This window comes from Limanda limanda, chromosome 7 (genome assembly GCF_963576545.1).
Source record: "Limanda limanda chromosome 7, fLimLim1.1, whole genome shotgun sequence".
NCBI lineage: Eukaryota > Metazoa > Chordata > Actinopteri > Pleuronectiformes > Pleuronectidae > Limanda > Limanda limanda.
The window spans coordinates 25,364,033-25,388,800 of NC_083642.1; the positions used below are offsets into that span (position 1 = coordinate 25,364,033).

Below are 24,768 nucleotides of genomic sequence, written 5' to 3' on the forward strand. Positions count from 1 at the left end.
TTTGTCGGCCATAATCAAAATTGTTTTATTTATATTAACCATTCATATGTATCCACAGCAGCATTCTTAATGATCCCCACTTCATATTATACCATCAGAAAGGAGGGGAAGGGTGAGACTCGACGACTCACGCAAAACAGAAATAATGAAATTTATCAACGTTTCCGACGGAGAGGATACATAACAGGGGCTCGGGTTACAGTCTGAATGAACATGCAGTCATGCACTTTTCAGTTTACACTGAAGCCTTTGACAGTTGCATCCACAGGATTCGAATATCCAAACAAGTACCAAAAAAGAAAATAAGAACATGCCAAAGCAACAGAAGCCAAATAAAGTTTACAAATCAAACATTGAGTGCCTTCTGGATTTAAAAAAGAAAAAGAAAATTAGCAGGTCATCACTTATCTCACATATCATAACTTTACATCAGTTGAAACAAACCTAATCCAAATTAATGAATATCTGCCACAAACAAATAAAGATTTACACACAATACAACAATCTTCACTCAAAACTCCCCATATATAGTCTACAGGTCGTCCACAGCTGTAGTCGGGGATGAAATGGTCTGGTAAAAGTTAGCAGTGTTTTCAGCTTGGAACCAGACCACAAGGTGCGTTGATGCGTGGAAGTCTGGCAGGCTCCACTCAACTCTGTTAGGTGGTTGAGGATCAGCTCCTGCAGCAGCAGCTTACAGCAGCTGAGATTATACACGTTAGCTTCCGTCTGTGAGTCACTATATGCAATGAATTAATAGAAATACATAAACAGCTTGTTAAGTCTTTATCAATGTGCAACTGTATTAATGTGATTATATCCATGATGTGTCTAGTTAGTGCGGAGTACACATCTACGTGTGTATCTGAAGGTCTTTAGCAAGCCGCCAAGTCCTCGGAGGTCACCTCTAGATCTTCACCTTCATCGCTACGGCCGCTTCAGACACCTGTGTAAAGAAATGAGCACTGATGTGTCTGCAGCTGAGGAGCAGTTTCCACCTCCCTGGATCAACAGCCCTTATCTGCATGTTCCATCAGTCCACAGCACGCCTAGTCCACCTCCTCCATGTTGCTGTAGGATGGCGCCGTACACTCTCCGGAGTGGCCGAAGAGGTCAGAGGGAACCTCTGTGGTCAGCGTGGGGGGTCCTTCGGGATCCAGGTCAGTCCCAAACAGTGACTGACCAGAAGCCTATAAAATAAACCAGTGTTAACAATAAATCAAGCTGGTTTAGTGTTCGGAGAGCTTTTATCTGTGAGGAGAAAACACTGCAGGTGTTACAGGACTGAAATAATGTACATGAAGACTATAAATAGATGGAGATTTTATTTCCAAAAGGAGCACAATGCTTTATGTATTCGAAAGCAGCATTTAGATGAGAGGTATCTAGATACATTATTGCAGGGAAATTAGATGGGTTACAATTTTCTTCGAAATACAGTACTCCCAATGATTTTTATGAACAAGTCATCAATTTAAAAGTATATTATAGACAGATAAGGAGTATTTCCTCATAAAATACATTATTCATTGCATTAACATCATACAGCAGACTATATGTATATAAATACGTCGTTTTATCCTTTAGACAGATCCATTGAAATCACAAACAAAAATACAGATGTTCTAAAAGCTCCAAAAATCTAGGATGACTAGTAGATCTGTTCTTCTGTTTTATACTGGGATAACTCATACTTTCAGGTTTATCCCCACAGTAGTGTATATTCAGCACATGCCTAAGGTGGACCTCAGTCTTGCATATATCCAAGTCAAGTATACAGAGTCAGACGGTGCTATGCTGAGAGCATTTAAGGCAAACACAGGTAGCTCTACACGATGTAGATACCAGAAGTGAGCTGAGATTTCCCTGAGACCTAAATACTCAATCGCAATGACTGCAGAGAAAAGACATCAATTATGGACAGTTTGGAGTTTAAACAAGTGTAAAACATTCTGAAAAAAATCCCTGTACATTCTTAGGCTGGCGTATGTTGTGAATTAGAAACGTCTCTTGGGTTTTGCAAGTGAAAACTAAATCCGTTAACAATCACACAGTATTTCAAGAAGACAGTATTAACATAGTTTGTAAAGCCGTTTTCAGACATGAACTCCATATAATTGGGTCGGGACTTTCTTCAGTTTGTATCTCACACATTAACAATACAACAGGAGATTCTCTGCTAAGACGCGTTTAAAAACAACAGTTGTCTCCTGAGCATTTAGGTGAGCGCTCCGGCTCTTATCACCAAAAACCCTAACCCTTCTCTGTGTATGTCACCTATTTTTCACCCTGAGATTTTTGTTTTCATTCATTGGTCTGTCAATGTGTTTTTACTGCTGTGTTCTCAAATTGGCTTATTAGGGGCTGGCAGGAAAAACTCTGGAGCAAGTCTGGCGCCTCTCACTCGGAAATTTGCATTCTCACAGCCCCTCTGGACAACGTCACAAAATCATTCAGTTCAGTGCATGTCTGAAAGCAGCTTAAGTGACAGGTATAACCATGTCTATAATCAGAACCTATGAAGCTTCCCACTCAAAGCAAAGCAACATATAGTAAAAAGGTTACATTCAGAAGTGGACGGTAGCTCCTCGTTTCTTGGCTGTGAACAAACTGCATCGTCATGTAAACCACATTCATCATGAGAACTTTAAAATCCTCATCTACCTATTGCTTGAAATAGCTAAATAAAAGCCACTAAGAACAGATTGTAAAATTTTTTTCAATAAAAAAACACAGAGCAATTTAAATCAAACGTTAGAAATTGGTGAAACAGGTTATTCATAACAAAATGTCTGGACATTAACAACAAATTTTAGGCTGAAAAATAAACGTGTGTTATATGTAGGGACATAGCAAAATTTGGACGGCAATTCGTCACACAAATAAATTAGAAGGTACACTTTACTTCATGATACAGCATCTTTAAAAAGAGAGAAGTTCAGACATAATCCATTTTTCCGTCTCACAATCACCCACAATCCTCTGAAGTGTTGGAGAGGATTGAAGAGAAACAAAAAAATGCCTTCAATAGTGGCTGCATGTGTTGCTTTCAAGAGCAACTTTACTATTGCACAGGAAATGAATGTGTGATTACGCTCAGCTAATAAGTATTTTACACATAACTATACAACTACAGAGCTTAGCTTCTACAAATAATAGGAAGAATCGAAACTTAGTTAATTAAGAACAGACTCACGATAAACTTCCTTAATAAAGGTGGTAGATGAGCTGATTGTCTATTGAATATTGTTAAAAATGGGATGTGCGCATTGAGGCACAGTAGTTTACTAACAATGTACCAGATGCGCTGACAGACTAACACTACTGCAGCTTTAACTACAGGAGTTTCTTCAGACAATACTCTACACAAGTCCTCAATGTCTTGTAATGTGTGAAGTAGTGGCAACGTTTTTTTTAAAGGGTTGACTTGCAGTATTGGATAGATTGAAGAACCACTTTACTTGCTGTGGGCTTTAACTTCCTCCCTTTCAGTTTACATCTAACCTTACATTCACATGTTGGACTGCCATGGCCACAGCCCAGGCTCATTTGCCTTTGTAAAGAAGAGGGTAGAGCAGATTGACCAACAGAGCCAGCACTGCCACCAGTGTGCCCAGAACAAAATATCGCACACAGTCATCGTCGGGATACTCCGACATCCTCCGCCCACGGTGCCGTCGTACCGGCTCCTCTGTTCTATCCTTGTCTTCCTCCTCCCTGCTCCTCTGACTTTGCGGCCTCCACAGCGCAGAGCGGAACAGTCTGCGAGGGCCTTCGTCAAGCCCCTCCTCTTCCTGCTCCAGTTCCCGCCATATCAGAGAGGCCTGCGTTTGGCGGAAACCGGTGTCAGCTTCTGGGAATAAGTTGTGGTCTAACACATACTATGATTATAATAAGAAACGATCAGCTGATCTATCACAGTCTCTAATCAAGTGTGTCGATTACAGGAATCTGACATGGCTTCTGAGTTGATAGATTAAGGACATGAGGCTTTCTGAAAGGCTCATCTTCCAGAAATCAGGTGGAGGAAAGTCACGTGATTTTAAGAGAAAGATAATTTGAAAGAAAAACACATTTGAGCAATCCAAGGGACCATAAAATCTCATCTGTGCTCTCAAAGTCCAGTACACAAAGCAACATGGTGTGTCAGAAAAAAGTTGTATGGTTCATTGTGGACTGTTGACACAATCACTACAACCTGGATATACACAATAAACAACGTTTGAATTATTATTGGATGAGCTGTATGAAGAACTTTGTGTTTCAACAACCACTCTTCTCTTATATCCCACAGGATCACAAGGTGGAACCAAACAACCTATGCAATAAAAACTAAACCAGCAGTTCTTTGTGTTCATTTGTGTAGAGAGAAGTGTGGACATCAACAGTAAAAGCAGTTTAATCAGAACACACCACTGAAAAACTAGACGACACATGATGCTAATGCTGCCTGACAACTGAGCTCTACTGAGCTGAGATTAACAGACAATCTGAGTGATGGATCTCTTCATTATGAATCCACTGGGATGGAGTGGGGACTCTTGTCAAGACCAAATACAAAGAGGCATTGGTTCACAACTCACTGGCTTCTCTGTTACAACCTGCCAAATACTGTTAATGCCTTAACAGCAGGAGACACATTTGACAATTTGAATTAGTTCCATTAAACGTGGATTTGAACACGTCTTGGTTGTATTCAAATATATTCTCCATCTTGTTCTAAATCTCAAAGCCTGGTAAACTATCTAAAATCATTTGAAACAATCTAAATTCCACTTTATGTAGAATAATCATGTGACGCCATCAACATTATTGGATGTATATTAAAGGAGTCAGCCAACACATTGCCCTATTTTATGTGAATTTACTCTGTTGACCGTAATGTTGCAGTAAGGACAATTTCAAAAACACTTCAGACCATTTTAGACTTTTTATTCAACCCTAGACTACACTGCACCACATCACACAACAGTCTCAAAGAGATAGCATTGCTCTTATCAATCTGTTCAATTGTGTTTTGATCTGCAGGAATGTTTAGTCAAATACAAGGTGTATTATAGTTTAAGTCCTTTGAACGTCACTGTGTGTGTGTGTGTGTGTGTGTATGTGTGTGTGTGTGTGTGTGTGTGTGTGTGTGTGTGTGTGTGTGTGTGTGTGTGTGTGTGTGTGTGTGTGTGTGTGTGAGATGCTGTCATAAAAAATTACCAGAATCAACTCCACTCTTTAAGTTTAATAAAGAACATTACACCTTAGAAGAGAATCTAAATCTTGGCTGCAGCAATTAATCTGTAAAACCCTTCGACAGACACAGGCCCTCAGTCTCTTGCCAATGTGGCGCCCTCACCTGGCTGGCAGTAGCTCCTGCAGCGGTGGGCGACTCGGCTCCTACGGGCCGGTGGAAGCGTGGTGGCCTCTCCACAGGGGAGTTGCGTCGCCGGTAGAACAGGACGTAGGCGTAGCGTGTCACCACCTGACTCTCCTCCACCATTGTCACAGTGCTGTCATCGAACAGACGCCAGCCTGTGGGAAAAGGATTGGTAGAGACGAATAAGTGAAAGAGGAAGGATGATGGAACGCTTGCATCAAATGAATAAATAAGGGGTTAGAATGAATTGACTGCCCACTCACCAACATCACTGCGCTGGCTGTTCTTGTCGCTTGGCAGGCGAGCGTAGGCTGTGTAGTGGCCACCTATCATTCCACCGTAGTGGTTGATGACTGCATACAAGTCATAGATAGGAGGTTGTTGCATCTCATCCTTCTGGCCTATACAGAACTTACTCAGGTCCAGATTCCTACAGGACAAGACCAGCATGTGAACACGATGATTAAAATACTGCAGGTATTTACAGGTTTTGAGATTAAAATAAACTAAATTGAGATGATTTGGTTTAGAAAAATGTGGATGAGTAAGTGGTTGATGTGTCCAGTTGACTTTTTAGTGTGTATACCTGACGGGGAAGTCCACCATGTCATTGATCTTATCCCTCCAGATGAAGCTCCTAAAGGAGAAGCGTTTGAGCTGGATGATCAGAACGTTGGGCAGACGCCATAGCAGCAGCTGCTTGGAGGCCTCACGGTGCTGCTGGCATTTTGGACAGTACCTTAAAAACACAGTTGTTAATAGTTTAAATATGCAACTGCAACAATGTGACCTTAGACAGTAAGAAACCAGACTGATAACAGAATAACAGAGACAGCAGAATATTATTTTTTAAATTATTTTAAAACAAATAAAGACCCTTACCATGCTTCCTCTGGTGCCAGCACCTCGGGCTTGGTAAAGAGGTTAAGGCACTGCTCCAGGGTGAAGTGTCCAGCTCTGGCTGTCTCACTCAGAGAGCCGGGGTCCTCCTCGTAGTCCAGCTCCTTAGAGCTCACCAGCACGTACTCCTTCAGGCGTTCGTTGTTTTTCCATACCAGCTCCAAGGTCACGTCTTCAGGGAGGTCAGCGAGCAAGTCCTCTGCAGAGGGGTTGGGGGAGGAGGAGAGAATAATGCTGTTGTGTTGGATTTCATTTCCAGGAGAAGGAGTCGGCGCAGCAAATATCCCACACAAAGATGGGGATGTGAAAAGCTCCCTGCTGCATCTTGAGCATCACTACAGTAAATCAACACCTCTCTGACTGTCTCAACATGACACGTGAGCATTACAGGTCAACATGCAATTTTGGAAAATTCATTATCTCATCTTCATCCGCTTATCCGGGGTCGGGTCGCGGGGGGAGCAGCTCAAGCAGGGGGCCCCAGACTTCCCTTTCCCGGGCCACATTGACCAGCTCTGACGGGGGGATCCCGAGGCGTTCCCAGGCCAGTGTTGAGATATAGTCTCTCCACCTAGTCCTGGGTCTTCCCCGAGGTCTCCTCCCCACTGGACGTGCCTGAAACACCTCCCAAGGGAGGCGCCCAGTGGGCATCCTTACCAGATGCCCGAACCACCTCAGCTGACTCCTTTCTAAGTAAAGGAGCAGCGGCTCTGATCCGAGTCCCTCACGGATGACTGAGCTTCTCACCCTATCTCTAAGGGAGACGCCAGCCACCCTTCTGAGAAAACTCATCTCGGCCGCTTGTACCCGCGATCTCGTCCTTTCGGTCATCACCCAGCCCTCATGACCATAGGTGAGGATAGGAACGAAGATCGACCGGTAGATCGAGAGCTTTGCCTTGCGGCTCAGCTCTCTTTTCGTTACAACGGTGCGGTAAAGCGAACGCAATACCGCCCCCGCGGCTCCGATTCTCCGGCCAATCTCACGCTCCATAGTACCCTCACTCGCGAACAAGACCCCGAGGTACTTGAACTCCTTCACTTGGGCTAAGGACTCATTTCCTACCCGGGAATTCATTAATGTAGAAATTACTGAAGAGGATTGTGTTTGTACCTCTCTCATCCAGCCTCTGTTCTTTGTTGTTAGAGTCCAGCAGAGAGATGTAGAACTGACTGGCATGACCTGGTGCTGTCTCACTTGGTTGTTGATACCCTGCTACTGCAGCTGCAAAAAGTGAGAAGGATGGCTTGAAGGTGATGCAAACAAAACAGAAAAATATACAAAATAACAATAACACTGGAGTGTCTGTATGTTGAATTCTCACCTTCTGGCCGCACGGCCTTCTCACACGACGTCTCTTTTTCAGCATGAGGGTCCAGAGAGCAGCAGGAAGTTGTAGTGACTGGCTCAGAGAATCCTGAATCTGAGGTACGCGTGGTAGAGAGAGAGGTCTGGGAGGACGAGAGGGACTCTGCCTCCACAGAGTGGGGGGCTGAGGCAAGGCCGCACTCTCCCTGCTCAGGAAACAGAGAGGGGCTCTTAAGCTCCCCGTCACCTGCTCCTACAGGACTTCTCCCACCCATGGCTTCATCCCCAGAACCAAACCCATCAGATGAGGCCGCTGGCATTGGGGGGAGATCTGCTCGGCACTGGGATGACTCAGGGGATGTCCTGCCTGACTGGAAAGGAGGCTGAAACACGTTGACGGAAAATCTGCCCAGAGAGAAACACAACCACAACACGGTAATGTAGTAATTAAATAACATACATTGAGCTGGGACTTGCACATTCTGTGTGTCTGCAGGTTTGTAGTGTGCAGGTTTGGTTACAAGGTTTATTTCTGTGCATCTTTTGAAGGGAACATTTATTTTACATACTAATCTGACATGAGAAAAATGTAGTCACAAAGTAAAACTGGCGGGAGTTTAAGTGTTTATTCCACAAATGTTTTTTATCTTGTACTTAAGAGATGACTACTGACTTGACAGTTTAGTTATTAAGGTGTTTTCAAAAAGGCTAACAAGAGCAGCATTACACCATGAGCTGACAGCTTACTAAGACTTCTGTATTACAGAAAACGTTTAAGAAATATTTGTAGGTCTAGCAACTTATAATGCTTATATAACAATTTCAGACAACTACCATGACATTTATGCAATATAGTTCATGACTAAAACAGGCTGTATTAAGGTTTAGTCATAGCAAATATCTTACCAAGCCCTCCTAACATATGTGCCATTTTACAGCGAATCATAATTTAGACCACGTACCTGGAGTAGCCCTCTAGAAGCTGAGTGAGGCGGGCATAGGAGAGTCGAGACTCTGGCACGCTGGCCAGGAAGGGCAGGCCCACATGCTCCGTGTTGGGTCGACAGAGGCCCTTGTGATTGGGCCAGTGGGTCCTCTGACATACTCTGGAAGGAGGAATGGATTTAATTTAAAACAAAGTGATACATTCCTTTTATATCTTGAGCAAAGAAGAGGTGACATTTTCGGAGAGGACTCACTGATTGCAGTAGCCCACACGATAGCAGCGAGTGCAGCGCTTCAGTTTGTCCTCCTCAGACACTGGAGGCTTCAGGCAGGCAGCACACTTTGAGATGGGGATATTAGGGACCTGGAGTTTCTGCAGGGCAAAAATAGGGAAATGAAAGCCCTTTCAATATCGGCAAGCTCTGATGTATTTTAATTGTGCTCTTGAAGGTACAGTGACAATGTGTTTTCTTATTACCTGCTGTACTCTGAGCAAAACCACTCTCTCTTTGGCCAGGTCTTTGGATAGCACCTCAAAGCAGAACAGCGTGTCAGAGGAGGACACCGTGTCCAGGGAATGGGACGGCAGGAACATGCGGTGGAAGCGGTTCTTCCCCACCTGATAGGAGTGGGGTCCAATTTTCAGTCCAATCATGAACATTTCTGTCAGCGGGTTAATTCACTAAATTGAATATAGTTAAATATCTCACCTCTGCCAGTCGCAGGTTCTCTGGTTTGACCCTCACGCTTCTGGATATGGATTCCAGGACTTCAAATGTGCTGGAGTTCTCCTTGCTCACACTAACCAAAAACTACACACACACATATACAAAAAAAGTTCATTAAAAACCTGCATCACACGTAAGATTTTTTGATGTTTTCCTTTTTAAATAATATTTTTTAGCAAAGACTAGAAAAAAATGATATCTATCTTACCTTGATAGGTTTTTTATGAGGTTCCTTAGCAAAGTAGAAAACGGACAGCACCTTTTGTTTCTGCGGCAATGGGACTGGGAGGTAGAGGAAGGGATCAAAGGTGATTGACACCTGAACAAGAGAAATGTAAAAGAGCCGTCAGGTTAGTCTTCATTGTAACAAGGCAAAAACAATATCAGGAGCATTTACGCTTAAGAGCATTGTTTGGAAATGTTTTACCTTGGAGCATGTGGGGCAAACCAGCTTGGATTTGAATTGGCCTTGGAAGAGATCAACTATAAAGGAGTCGTTCCTCATCTTGTGCCTTTGCCATGCCTCCTCTGCCACCACCTGCACCAATACATAAAACACACATGACCAAGCATTAACGAGAACGTAGGGTGATGTTATTCCAATAAATATATCCCCAAAACATGTTCCTATCACTTTGTTACCTTGAGTAAAGGATTTTGTAAAATATAACTGACAGGAACACTTATCACTTATCAACAACAACATTGCATTCATTGCCATCCCTGATAACTAAGTCAGGTGAGAAGCTACACATACTTCATCCAGACGTCCGTCAGAGTCGACCGTCTCTGTATATGGTTTATTCTGGATGCGGTTCAAGTCCTCGTGGAGCCCATCCAGCAAGAAAGCCATGAACTCCTGAGCATCGTGCTGGGCGTAACCCGTAAACTGACTGGCTTTGCTGGCAACAATCGCCTGCAAACGCCACCAAGAAATGAAAGGGGAAATGAAAACACTGATCAAACTGGCTTGCTATGTGTGGAATGAATACGTTTCCTGTGAGGGAAAAGTGAATGTTGAAAATGTGATACATGCAGTCAAAATCAGATGTGTTGTAACTCCTTGAATCAATCAGTTGTTATTCAGAAAGGAGATACATTTTTAAATGAATTTCATATATTCTCAATCTCAAGGTGGTCCTTGTGTACCTTGAGCTTTGAGGGTTGGAAGGCATGATGTGTTCCTTTCCAAAGGGCCCTGAGCAGCACTGCAAAGCCGATGGCTAGCCTGCCTCCTGTTCCCAGCGGATTACTGCAGTTGATTTCTGCCTCAAATGCTCGATCTGTAGGGGCACAGCAAACGCAGGCATAACACAACAGAACCAGTGAGCAACCCAAGGGGCAAAGACATTGATGGACAGTGACACATGAAAACATCCTCATAGTTAAACTTCATGTGGAAATATATTTAGATATTTAAGCTATCTCAATGCTTAAATTGCAGAAACTGTGGCCGATGTGTTAATAAAAGTAAGTAACTGTCACCAGAATCAATGTGGCACAACAATATTAATCTACCTGTGCACCAAAGCATGAATCAAACACACCCGGTTAAATTTCTTATAAAAAAAAAAAGTTTGGGTAGATACAAGTTTAGTTGACAGGAGCTTGACTTATTACAGAATGGCAAAGAAATTACCAACAATAACTTTTTTGGGGTCATATTCAAACAGAGCAGTTACCATGGAAGTAATCCCTGAGTTCTCTGGTGTTGGACAGGGATTGGATAACACTGTTCATGAAGCAGGTGTTGCCAAGGTTGACCAGTCCTGTAAAACCAGGCAGGCACACCTTCTTCTCCTCCTCTTCCTCATGCCGCTCATTGCTAGCAGGAGGGGCATGTGTCATAGGCTGCACCATGCAGGTAGGCTTGGGCTGAGACAGGAAATATAAAGACACACCCATTCTTCCAATTAGATAATGATAACAAGTTACCATATTAACAAGACGTAGTGTTTGCCTTTGCTGGTTTGGGCGATTGTTCATATTGTGACTCACCGAACTAACCGTGGGCTCTGGCTTGGTAATAGCAACATGCTCAGAGACTGTTCGAGGAGCCACGTTATCCAGACCTCCATCCTCCACTCTGGACGAGGCCTTGGGTTTCTCCTCCCCGACCCTCGGCGGCTCCTCCTTGGCTGGGAGGCTGTGCTGGCTGCTGCCTGGCTGGCTTTTCTCCATGCAGGCCGGGCTGGAGGGCACAGCAACTTTGGCGCCACCCACTGCACCTTCAACAAAGGAGAATGGGGCTTGTAGTTAGGAGAAGAATACCAACAGGGAAATTTTAACAATCTACGCTCATAGGGCAAATGCATTGAGGCCGTTTCCATAATACACTGTGCTAGATTAGCACCAGACAAAATGTTTGCTAACCAATTAGCCAATCAGTGTAGCATCACACGTTTCCTTTAACAGCCAGGTGCACTTGCAAGTTGGCAGATTGATATTAGAGAGGCGGATTTCACAGGAAATAAAATAATTCTTCTCTGCAGAGGGAACCGTTTCCCTTTGTGTCCAAGCAGGAATTTATGTGTCTTTGTAAACGTATCAGTGTCTTGACAATGTACCTTAAAATAAGAGTGAAATACTATGCCACTGACTTCAGACCAGGGTTGTGTTGCTGGGAAGCACAATCACTTTTATCTGTCTCAAGATTACAGTGCATCAACAATGTACTTGACCACACCTCATTTGAAGGTAAAAACACCCATGGGTGCTACAATGAGAAAAGGTTAATTTGCTTTTTAATTACATGGACGCTGGAGGGGAAAATGAAAACTGCATCTGTCTGAAAGACACATGTCACGATTGGCATATCTGGCACTTAGCAGATCAGTTACTTGCAAATAATAACCTTGAAGGTTCCCTGATTAGAAATGTCATTTGGTACTAAATGTTCAAGTAAATATATAAATATATAAAATTTTCTTCTGCACATTTTAATGTTTTTGAAAGTGAACCCATCTGCATAATGTTGCATTATGGACCGCTAACAGAAACTGTTAGAAGACGAAATATCTCCATCAAATCCAATTTAGAACCACATCTAAGCTCCCAAGTGATCTTGGGGTCTGCGTCTGCAACCAACTGAAGTTTAGCAGAACAGACTGGCACCCATATCTACTTACTGGCTAAGTTACAGGGTTCAAATTCCTGTCCCTGAAACGCACACAAGGTAAACAAATACACACAAGGGGAACATATACCATGGCACCCGAACAACCTCTGGTTCAGACAGTCAGGCATACAGGTCACCTGTCTGTGTGAGGAGAACAAGTCCACATCGGCTCTTTGTCATTGAGATACTGACTGAAGCAAATGTTTTAGCTTTAAAATTATGATTTTAAAGTTGTGGGTAGTGTATGTTGCTTTTCATATTTCCTGCTTTCATTTTTATGTTTGTGATTGACCAAAACGTTTTCAGGAAATTGACCTGCGGGTTAAGTACAGAGAATTTTGTTCACCCAGAGTTTGCCTTTCACATCGCAGAGGAAGATTATCTGCAGTGAGAATACACGGATGATCTTAGGAGTTCAGGTCATGTCTGAAAGCCACTCGAGAATGTTGCTGCAAGAGTGTATTATTTCACCACACATAAAAAATGAAAAACTGTACAGTGTTGACAAATAGAAGCCTGGCATCAGACCTTGTGGTGCAGGGGCCTCCAGACCCCCCCAGCGCTGGCTGTGTCTCTTCTTCAGAGTGATGTCCAGCCGGGACGGGGTGAACGAGTAGCTGCACAGCTCAGGCTGGATTAGGTTCCTGAAGCATGTGGATGGAGAAAAATACACAGGTCAGATAAAAAGACAAAGGGCAGTGAGGTTAAACTAACTCGGTGATCAGTGTGATTTGATTACGATTAAGCAGTCAAAGATTTGAATGCAAAACAATACATCTCTATGCATTTCTATACATCACATCCACAATTTTCTATATTACTGCACATGGCTGCTTTTTCATCAGTTAATAAAATCAGTCAGATAAATATGAACTCTGTTTGTATTTAGAAAGTGCTTTAAAAAGTATTCAAGACTGTTACAATTGTGCTTTAATTCACAAAATTTGTTTTTTAATAAATAAATACAAATGTCAGACAACAACAGTGGTCAGTGCTTTTCACAAAGATTTGACATTCATTCAGTTTAGACGCATGTGCTGCACCTAGGAGTTAATAGGACAAACTCTGATTATAGCCTTTATTGTATCAAGCTGACTCCGACAGAAACACGGTACAGGGCGACCTGACCTTTCCTGTGTGTCTGTCCTAATCCTGAAGCAGCGGTGGTTATAATTATTCAGTGGTGGAACACTGCTAGAATAATGACTGTCCCTTTTCACAAAATAACTGACCCTTACATTTATGTAGTTATTAATCAATGCAGAGTCGTCCATGTCCAAATCACGATGCATCTTAGAATCAATGCATTTTCACACCTCTGCATTCGAAGGTAAAAAATACACTGATTCTTATTTTAAGGTGATGTACACTAATGAAAACATAATTATTGTTATCTACCATTGCTGTCAATATATTCCCTTAAATACTACATGTAAATCGAACTGTGATCCTCGGTCAGTCACTGATATATTTCATGTGTTAGAGTTTTGGCGTTCCACTTCTTTAATTTACGGTTCACACAACAAAACAGAAAACATCTCTCCTCTCTGCTCAATTAAATACTAAGTTATTTTTTTTAAACAACCAGATGACGGCTGCAGTAACTGCAACTCTTACCTGAGTTTGACTTGCCACTTGAAAACAGTGTTGGCTCCACAGTCGGAATTAAGCCGCAGAAAATTAGCATCACTGAAAGAGGACGACAGAGAAGAACATCTGTTAGTCACTCGTTGTTGTTTTATGACATGAAAACATTAAATAAACAAATAAAAAAAGAGACAATAAGTGGATAACCAGTTGTTATTTGATGTGCAAACACATTTACTACCATGTCTGGAAGATGAGCGTGAAGTCCTGTTCCCTGAAGATGACCTTGGCTGTTTCCCTGCAGATTCCCTTTATGTAGACATTAACCACCATCAGATCGGTGCCCTTCTCATACGAATCGCTCTTCACAATTTGGAGGTTAACCATTGGCTCTGGGGCTGAAAAAGAAAGACAAAAAGTGTGTCTGGATTATAATTATTGGTAAAGATTATCCTTCTTGGATTCAAATCAGGGTCAAATGTTTGGAAGAACTTTGCTGTTTTACCAACCACTGAAAGCTGTTTAAAGTTAGTTACAGACGCACATAAGATCACACAACAATTTCAACACAAAAACTTACAATCCAACCCCAAGGCTTTCTATATCACAACCATCTCAACACACCTTCCTGTTGCTTAATCTCCAGCGAGGGCTCCTCCTTCGACTGATCCCTCTTCTCCTCTCCGTCACAGCTGCCCTGCCTCTGGGCACCACCGGGGGACTGCTCTCGTTTGGCAGCCATGCCAACAGTTGGTACGGGTTCCGTCTCTCTTGATCCCAGCTGCAGGCGGATCGGAGTTTCCTGCTCCAATACCTGCTCCGATTCCTGCTCAACAGGACTTTTCTCTGGCTTTTGCTCTGGTTCCACTTCCTTGTTGAAGCAGACAGGCTTTAGACAGTCACTGGTGCTGACGGGGGCTGCTGGTTGGTTTTCATGACCATGTGCTGTTGCTCCAGACCTGTCTGACGACCGGTTTCGTTCCTCCTCCACCTGAAAAAAAAAAACAAGGAAAGAAATTTAGTTTGAATCGTCCAGAGAGGAATTTTTCCTCCCTCGGGCCTTAGAGGTACTGGAGATTAGTTGGTTATCTGAGAGCAGAGGATTCAAAGGTGAACTCTGGCAGGGTTTCAAAAACTCCCCTTCTCCCCCCCCACTGAAGTAGAGTAAGTAGATGACATGATTCTAGCTCAGACCACGGCATGTAGAGTGTAGCAGATGAATTCTTCCATGAGACCTGACGTATCAAAAGTGGCCATTCTTTGACACTAGATGCTGTGAAGATGTCTCACTGCACTACAAACAAACACAGTTATCGCTAAGGCTGTGTCAACAAAGTGAAACAGATTCAGAGCAAAAACATTCACTGATCTACAGAGGCCGTCATCAGGTAGGGTGTTTGCCACAGTTTAAAAGTCGATTAGTTTGAAATGACGCCACAATATTAACACTGATCATCACATAATGATCCACACACACACACGCAGGCATAATAATAATAATAATACATTTTAACATCTTACACGAATGCAATATAGTTGGAGCTTTCTCACCTGAGTGTTGTTGGTATGGCTGGGAGCCGCGACAGCAGCTCCAGCTTTCTGCTCCTGACCATCCCCGAGTCGCTCTGCTCTGTTATCTACATCCCTCCGACCAGCGGGCAGGTGTGTGTGTGAAGCTTTACCATCAGACTTGACGGATTGTGCGCCATTGTCAGCAGATGCTGTGGCCTCGTTAGTGGTCTTGGGTTGGTGTACGACGGTGCGCTTGGCACTGGGTCCCTGAGGCTGCTGCTCACCTCTCGTGATGGTCACAGGCTTGTTGGTGGTGGCTGAGCCATCTCCGGCTTCACCATTCACCCCTACAGTGTCCACAGTGGCCTTGTCACACGCTGGTTTGTTTTTCATGCAGCGCTTGACACCCCGCTCGGTTTTTCCACCACCAAGTCTTGATTCGCTGTGAGCAGGCAAGGAGGGAGGTAAGGGATGAAGTTGTGGCTGCGGGGAGGACAGTTTGTGTGTCTCTGATGACTCCAAGGTGACAGGCATTATCTTCAGCTCCTTGTCATTTTTGGTCTCGGTAGGTGCTGCCTCCTTCTCCTTCTTGTTTGACTAAGACAGAAAGAAGCAAAACCTCATTTCACCATAAGCACATTGAGCTGGAGATTCTGTTTACAGTGTGAATGCCGACTTTAGTTGAGAATATTAATGTGTCATTACTAAAATGATACATTAACATGAAATTATAAAATAATAAACGAAAAACAGCACACAAATTATCTCATGTCAGGAAAAACAGCAACAACACAAAATGATTCAATCTCATGGGAATCACCTTAAGCGATGGCCAGATATGAAAGGGAATCTTCTTGTGCATGATGACATGCAGGAATCCTCCCTTCTCCTTGTACTGGACTCTGCTACACGAGGCCTCAATTTCCTCCTGCAACTGGCAACTCCACTGTCGTCCATCTGGATGACAAAATCATGCATTCAGATGTTATTACTCAACATAAATAATAAAAAAAAGACAACTTATTCATGACAAACAGATTTTAACACACTTGTTTAAGGTAAAGCATATGGAGTTTACACATTGAGAACTGATGCAACACATGTGTACTTTAAGACAGAGCCTCATCCACAATGTCATCGTATTCATGACTGATGACATATTGTGATTTGCTGAAATACTCATGAGAAAGGCTAAATGTATTAAGGGAAATAGCTGAGAATCTGATCTCTCAATACAGGTTAAAGTTCAATAAGGCTTCAACATAGACAGCCCATTTATTTTTTGTGTATATAATATTGAACATACTGTGTGCTCCAATTGCTGTTTTAGTTACATGCTTTACTATGACTTACCAGGGAAGCACACGTGGCAGTGTGTATCGGTGAATGTGGTGTTGATGTGTTCTATCCTCTGCACCCCCTCCCCACAGCGCAGCCTGACAGTAACTTCATTAACATTCTGCTTCCAGTCCACAAACACATCTGAAAAACACAAAGGAGGACACAATCACACTCGTGTGAAGGCAGAGAACGAATCTGAGAGGACGAAATGCACCATGTTCATTATAAATATGACACCGTAGAAACATTTTGAGGACAGGTAGGAGAATCCCATCTGGAAAACATTACTCTAAAGTTACAACTGACATTAAAATGTGTTTTGGATCAGATTGTAAATGGAGAAGTGGAATAAATGCACCAAAGATGCATTAAGGACTGATTGTGATCCAATCAACAAAACCTCCTATAAAATGTAGTCAGTGATGCATATTGCCCACAATGAATACAAGAATAAATGTATGACCAGACCACATAGAACATTTACATGAGAAAATAATTGTACACTAACTGTTCCAACCTAAAGACGTAACATGTATGAATCTTCTCCACAATCCTAAGGGTGTTCAAGACACATATGGCTGGAGTGAAGATGAAACCAATCGAAAAGCTAGCAAACACAATAACACAACTTCATGCATCATCAACATCATCATCAGATAGGTCTGTGATCACAATGAGGACACTGGAAAACAAATTATCGTCTGGTGTAAAGGGGATCAGGTTAAAATGATATCTAGATACAATCTGGATGCAAAATCATTTTAATGCCAGAAGCACATGGAGTCTATGAAATGAGAATAAGAACAAAGTAGACAAAAAACTGCTTTCGAGTAAGGCCAATGGTGAACATATCCCTTCTACCCTTAGAATTTACAACGCACACACATTCAGGCCATACCACTGCACTCATGTGCTCAAGTGGGTCAACCCGGAGCACACAAGGACAGACTGAAGCCGACAGATCTCAGCAATCCCAGACTGGACTAAAATGATCTGTGCCTCTCAAACTTTGGCATGGAGGCAAATGTTTGGCTTATTTCAGAAAACATGCCACCAAGACATACACACAGTTTAAGGTGCAAACAAAAGCAGCAAGAGTAACAAAACCAACGTACCATTTTTCATCGTGACCTCAAAATTGGCGGCAACAACTTTAAATAAAATAACCACCTGACAAAAATAAAAAATACAGAGTGACAGCAATAGGTGGCCTGCTGGAAAAAAATCGGCACGTATGAAGCCGGCACACACTCGATTTGGTCTTCATGAACAACAACTAGAAGAGCCTCAACTTTCCCACCCTCACTCGCTCTCTCTCGCCCTTCTCTCTCTCTGACTTAATAACTCCAGAAAGGTCAAGCAACACCCAATCCCTTCCAGATGGTAACTGTTGTATTCCCAGGGGAGCCACACCACAGTGTGCTCTCATAACTTACTACAACTGAGTATGACAAACATTCATGATGTGAGCATTATAAGCACAATAAAATGCTTTGAGCAACTGGCGCAGGTTCACATTACAGAAGATAAATTAACACATTTAACAGTTCTATCTGCAACTGCACTTACAAAATAATCATTATCACTAGAAATGTATTAAAATAAATTACAGTATATTACATAAGGAAAAAGGAAATGTTAAACATTTATTAACATAACCAGAATAGGACTCAGTAGAATAAATACTTCTGCCAAAGCCCAACAGACTCCTAATGAAACCTCATTTAGATTCAAAAGTATATGTATTTTAATGGTGTAATCTTGCTTCCAACAAACCAACAAGAGGTGAAAACATAATCTCTTTGGCGGAGGTAATTATTGTTCAAATAAGACCAGTCACCAAACATACATAACTATTTTTAAATTAAACTTTAAATTAAATATTTAACAATTGAATAGCTCTGCATTTAGAAATTACCCATTGGTTTAATTTAATTCAAAGTTTCATGTGCCGTTTCATACCGTTTTAAATAGATATCTGTGGGAGGAGAAATGTCAATCTTGAACTGTTGTGACAGGGGCATAAGTTTTCTCAAATGTCTGGTATTCGGCTAAATGAATGTACGACCTCTTCAGAATCAGGGCATCAGCCGTTCTGATAGTACAGTAAAAATACGTGAGTATTGGTTTAAAGAGGATATTCTCACGACCATGACAAACACACGTTTCCCAGATCAGGGGCTGACACTAGATTTATAGGAAAACCGCACAAAGCAGACAACTTGCAACACAAATGCAGCTACCTCATGGGGAACCATACCAACCTCAAAACAGAATTTAATTCATAAGAGATAGCCCACAACACAGTTAAGTGCCAATAAAGCAAGGCGTACAGCAACACATATTATAGAATAATCAAAACAAAGCCCAGTCTTCTCATGTAATGTCATTAAGTCACCAAGTCTATGATACTGTTCAAAAAACACAAGATCCAGCAGGATGATGGATCTGCCAGACAATCAGGTGTCAAGTATCCTCACTGGAGCTGCTAATTGTCAAGGGCTGTGTCAGCATTGCAGTGTAATCAACATTAAAATCTATTATTGAAGCTCAATTTTACCTCTAATCTAAATATGCTACAAAACATCAGTAAAAGAAACATTTTTGCTTCCATGTAGTCACACAAAATGTTCATTGACAAAACACACATGGCAATTACTCACTTTATTCCACACAGAGTGCCCCCAATTTCTGTCTGCTTTTAACACACCTTACAGGTGCACTGTATTGGCAGGCACTTACTTTAGACTTGTATGAGATGGTGTTGTTAACCAGCCTCTTTGGTCAAGGACTTATGGGAAATGTGATATGTCATGCATCAGCACTTCTGCCTCCAGGGACGAACCAGTGTGTCGGGAATATCAATCACATAAAGAAACTCAGGTATAAGTTTGGGTAATTTCGTTATTTATATTTCTCTCTAATTACTGTAAGGATGTTTGAGCAAGACAAATTAAGGGGAGCTCGTACCGAGTAACCTACAGGGAAGTCAGCAGATTTTGCGATTACAGATGGACACTGTAAGGACTATGCACAACCCTTTAAAACCCATAATAAATACTTACTGAGTTCTACCACTAGTGGTCGATGTTAGAGCCAAGAGACACTGTCCATGCTATTTGCCAGCGCGGGGGTGCTTTCAAACAAGATAAAAAAATGTCCATCAATGAATGACTACTCTTTTCTCCGCCTACGATAATGTGCATATTCAGCCACAAGCAATTTAGTAGCAGATAACAGTGAGAAAGGAACTTGGTACTCTACATCCACAGATGCACATTTTAAGTCCCAAGAGAAGAAAAAAATGTTGATCATCATACAAACACATCCCACAATGACTGAGTAGTACAGTATGTACAAAGTGTTCAGCTCATATAAAAAAAACCTTTCAGGGAGCAGTACTGGCAATGCTTCATACAAAATTTAAAAGTGAGAGATACAGCTCCTAAAATAATTGAAACCATGCTATATTTGTCTGTAATCTGCATTTCTATCTGTGGCAGCCACTTCATTAAAGTTGAGTAAATAGAACAAATAATTTCATTTTAACAGATCAGAATGACAAAAGAATTTTGGGTTTGCACTTTGTAACTCGAACACACCCATAACAGCTTTCTCTATCCAGCTTTTCTTGTTTAGATTTTTTGATAATGATGGTTAGCTTGTGGACTCTCTTGTTTTAGGTATCTAAACTTTTTTCATCAAAGCAGAAAATTTGAACAAAAAGAAGCTGGAGGAAGGTAACATTTGACATGCATCATCTAAACAATGCAATTACCCGAGTAGTTGCCCAATGGATTTCTGTCGAATAGACAACATTTGACATCTGTCAGACTCGACATCTCAAACTGCAATTAGATGTGTCATCAGTGGAATAGTTTATGACAAATCTACCCACACAAACCTATAATTAGACAGACAGGGCTTGGACTATTAGAGCATTGCGTCTAGTAATTCTACAAGCAGCTCACCAGTAACAGCAGCTGCTGTTCAAAAACAAATGTTGTGACCAATGGAGTTTTCAGTAAACAGACAAAAGTTCCATTTTCAACATTTTGTATCAGAAGAACACACATGGGCAATGCAATACACTTTCCTGCTGTCACTTTCACACTATCTGCTCATGCCAGTTCATAGTATTACTATACAAAGATGCAGAATAATGCACCAACAGAGGCCAGGAAGATGAGTTGGCCTCAAACTAGTCTGTATGGATGTATACAATGCACGATTTAAAATATGCAAAAATCGACTTATTATGCAGAAGGACATCCTTTCAATAAATTTGTGAAACCTCAATGACATATACAATCAGTTTTGTGAGAAACGGTGAATGTAACCAAAATTTTGTTCAAAGGACAGCGGTGATATAATCCAATATTTATTTGCCATTCTTTGCAGACACCCCTTAGATTTCCAGTGAACAAGGGGGTAAGTGCATGTACATGAGCATAGCCCACACGCGCAACAGCTTCTGAGTGAAAAGTACAAGGACCGAAGACTGCAAAACAAGTTCTCACATGAGAGAAAGAGCTGTATTGCATGCACACAACTGCAGTGGAAACTATGAGGTCTGACCGTCTTAACATACTGCACACAGCTATTAAACGCAGCAACGGAGCAAAACAATTAGTTAGAGAGATAGAGCGATATTAGGAAAACATCCGATAACGTTGATTAATATTGCGATGATATGACTCGCCATAAATATTAACAGGCCCTGGCTACGGAGGCAGAGACCCCGGACAGCTCCACAGCCGGGAGAAGGCTCAGAGCCTGGCAGCAGCGCCACCAAGTCCGGGGCAGACACCAGGGAGCCATGCACAGCTCCACATGTCTTTCATACATGTTTGGACCGTGAAAGCTAATTTTTTCACACTTTTGTGGCACCATTTCAAACAAATCAAAATTTAAACTGTAACGAGGCAGAGATGTCGGCTGAGAGAGAGAAAGACACAAACACAGAGAGAGCAGTAGAGTCTGTGAGTACGCGCCCAGCATGCTAAGTTACTTCTCCCCCGAGGGTTGTATGATCAGAAATAAGCTACACATTTATTTTATATAATCAACAGCTCATGGTGATGAATCTGATCCAGAACAAATGTGATCACGAGAAGTCTACACAGGCTGAGGCGGGACGAGTTTCGAATGAGCCGCCTGGTCATTCTCTGGTCCATCGCTCTTCTTTTCTTATTCTTTTGTTCCAACAATGATTAATTGACGGAAAAACCTGTAAATGGTCTGAATGTCTTCTAATTATCAACTATGTCTTTTGCGTATATCGCGCGCATTGATACACAATGACGATTGATTTTCCATATATCGTGCACCCCTAATAGAGATCTCATATGTTATGAGAAGTGTTAAATACATGTTTGGATCATTACAAAACTGTCGTGTGACAAATAAGAATATGGCAGACCGTCACAGTCTTGATCATTAATGGGAAACACTGCTCAACTTCAGTAAAATAAAAATGAAGAGAATGTCAACCTGACCAATAATCTGCAATCAATAACACATTTTATTCAGTGCACAACATGTTCAGCTCTACCTACCTTTCTTGACTTCGGCGATGACCCCATCTACTACCGCTGCCGCGGCTGCAGCTGCCCTCTTGGCCTCTCGGCTCTCCTGGTTGGCTCTGTCCTTCTGCTTCTTCTTACTGGTGCTAGAGGACAGGTCCGAGCAGCCGTCCCTGCCGCTGCCTCCTCTCGGCTGAGCCCCACCGCGACGGCCCGCTGTCTCGGCTCCAGCCAGGCCGGTCCCACCGCTGCTGGCCATCTTCAGGCACTTGGCACTAGCAGGCCGCCCGTCGCCGGAATCACTATCGCTGCTGGGGTCTGGATCTGAGGTGTGCCTCTTCCTGCCTGGCCCGGCTATCTTGGCGATGATACTGGTCTGAACTCTCCCAGAACAGAATCAGGAAGGCTACGGGGGGGTGAGTGGGGGGCCTAAGGCAGATTAGACAGACAGACAATCATGAGGACAAACTGCGGGTGATCTATATCCTTGTTTGCAATGTGAAACAACCCAGGTGATCATTGCACCTTGCCTCTGGCTGGGTTTGTTGCATGTAAACACGGTACGCAAGCATGGCCACGACTCCCAGCTCAAACTAACCACAGTCAAAATCATAATAGAAAACGAAACTAGACGCTTAAAGTTGCACACAATGTTCGCCGAACTAGACCGAGGCGAAGTCTTGCCTCGTTTCCTTAGCATAGCAGCTACGAGTTGCTAGCTTGCCAGATGACAAACAAAGGACAACAGCTAAATCAGCCATTTTATTTGGCATTCCGCGCATGAGAGCGACTAAAAAACGCACAGTGTTTATTTAAGTAGCTATAACACGCCTAACAGGTTGGCTTCCCATCCCCGGAGATGTTAGCATGGTAGCGGCATGTTAGCCAGCCGACTGCAGGGGTTCGTTTATTTTAGGACACACGTGTCGGCGGCTGTCATGCGTCTGTCAATATGAACCATACATCTGCTGGTATATAGAGCAAATAAAGATTTGGTGAATTGCCGATGATGACGTTTTCACCCCATTTACTGGAATCAGCAAATACTAATTTAATATGCCTGTTCTACAGCGGGAAGAGTAGGACAATACTGTGGGTGGGAGATACATTAGGGTTTAAATCACCTAATACACTGAGTTTATTCTAAATGTATTGTGTTTGCTGACTGGAAATAACCAGCCACGTTATTACCACAGACTGTCTGTAGTCTGGTTTCAGTGTATCATCTCGCCCACTACATTCAGCTGTGTCCCAGCAGGACGGGGCTTAAAATCTAACGCTCCTCCAGTCTTCAAAGCACCTAATGTCATTAGCCACATACATGCTAACGCTAGCTAAAGCGAAACGGGCTAATGTGGTTCATCTTTAACACACAAACACACAAATCAATACCAGCATCGAAACCGGAGACTTACGGGGCTTCAGTGCGGGGAGAAATCCGCTCCTGACACACAATGGCCGGCGACTCCTCCTGCTACTACCGGTTGCTAAGCTCCTTCACGGCAGCGGGCCGGAATCGAAACCCCGTAGTCCACGGCGTTTCTGGAATATTCCTCCTTTATCCAGGACCCATTTCTCGAAACTTTAAACTACGTCCATAATGAAATTCCAACGAATGACAACAAACAGAAAACAGTTCAGTGTGCAGCTGCCATCCGGCCTTATAGAGGGAGAGACCTACTTTACAACAAAAACACCGTCCGGCCGAACCTGGACTGAGTGCTCGGATAGACTACTTCCTGGTCACGTGACGTCGTCATCAACCCGCCCCATCTCGCTCTCTCTCGCTCTCTCTCTCTCTCTCTCTCTCTCTCTCTCTCTCTCTCTCTCTCTCTCTCTCTCTCTCTCTCTCTCTCTCTCTCTCTCTCTCTCTCTCTCTCTCTCTCTCTCTCTTTGATTGAATGTATTTTTTTGCCAATGGCGGTAAAAACCTTCAGGATAGGGGCCTCAAAGTGGCTCCTGCATTTATCTATTGATGAGGCCAAGTCTTGTTGTGGACATCCATCTTAATCATATATTAGACCATGCCAGAATCCAGTCAATTTTGTAAATATCTATTCCGACAGAAAATGACCCTGGGCCCTGCGTGTCATCCCCTTACTAACATGAAATTGACTGTGAGCATGAGTAGAAACATAGAGCATCCTGAGATATAATCATGGCACTCAGGATTGATAACTTGAAAAATAACTTTTGCAAACTGGAATAAGTTCATTGTATAACATTTCAGCTCACTTGATCCCTTGCCGCCTTCCTTATTCAGGAATAAAAATGGATCCAGCTATTGGGGGGAGTTGTCAGTGAATATGCAGGAGAAGGGGAGGCTATTACAAGATTAGGTAATTAAAATAAAAGGCCTCCCTGTTATACTGCTATTCATGCTACCATTCACAAGGATCAGACATTGCAGAAATGTTCCGTGTTACTCAAAGAGCATTA

General features: G+C 42.6%; 1 protein-coding gene across 4 annotated transcripts; it reads right to left on the reverse strand.

Moving 5' to 3' along the window:
• Positions 1–24,043, reverse strand: usp19 (ubiquitin specific peptidase 19). Of its 4 annotated transcripts, none has more exons than XM_061074241.1 (26): positions 23,745–24,043; positions 22,363–22,758; positions 16,817–16,945; positions 16,284–16,420; positions 15,503–16,060; positions 14,576–14,942; positions 14,193–14,349; positions 13,982–14,053; positions 12,893–13,008; positions 11,245–11,468; positions 10,929–11,121; positions 10,396–10,529; positions 10,004–10,162; positions 9,674–9,784; positions 9,455–9,565; positions 9,229–9,330; positions 8,997–9,137; positions 8,773–8,891; positions 8,536–8,679; positions 7,590–7,978; positions 7,379–7,489; positions 6,248–6,464; positions 5,952–6,104; positions 5,629–5,795; positions 5,345–5,520; positions 1–1,190 (listed from the first exon to the last, which is right to left on the reverse strand). In XM_061074241.1, exons 2-26 carry the CDS (start codon positions 22,586–22,588, stop codon positions 1,050–1,052), a joined length of 4,554 nt encoding a protein of 1,517 aa, XP_060930224.1. In that variant the 5' UTR covers positions 22,589–22,758; positions 23,745–24,043; the 3' UTR covers positions 1–1,049. The 4 variants fall into 4 exon arrangements, with proteins under 4 accessions (XP_060930224.1, XP_060930223.1, XP_060930222.1 ...); XM_061074240.1 differs by having other exon boundaries at positions 11,245–11,474; XM_061074239.1 differs by lacking the exon at positions 1–1,190 and adding an exon at positions 1,197–3,824.
• Positions 24,044–24,768: the final 725 nt, after the last annotated feature.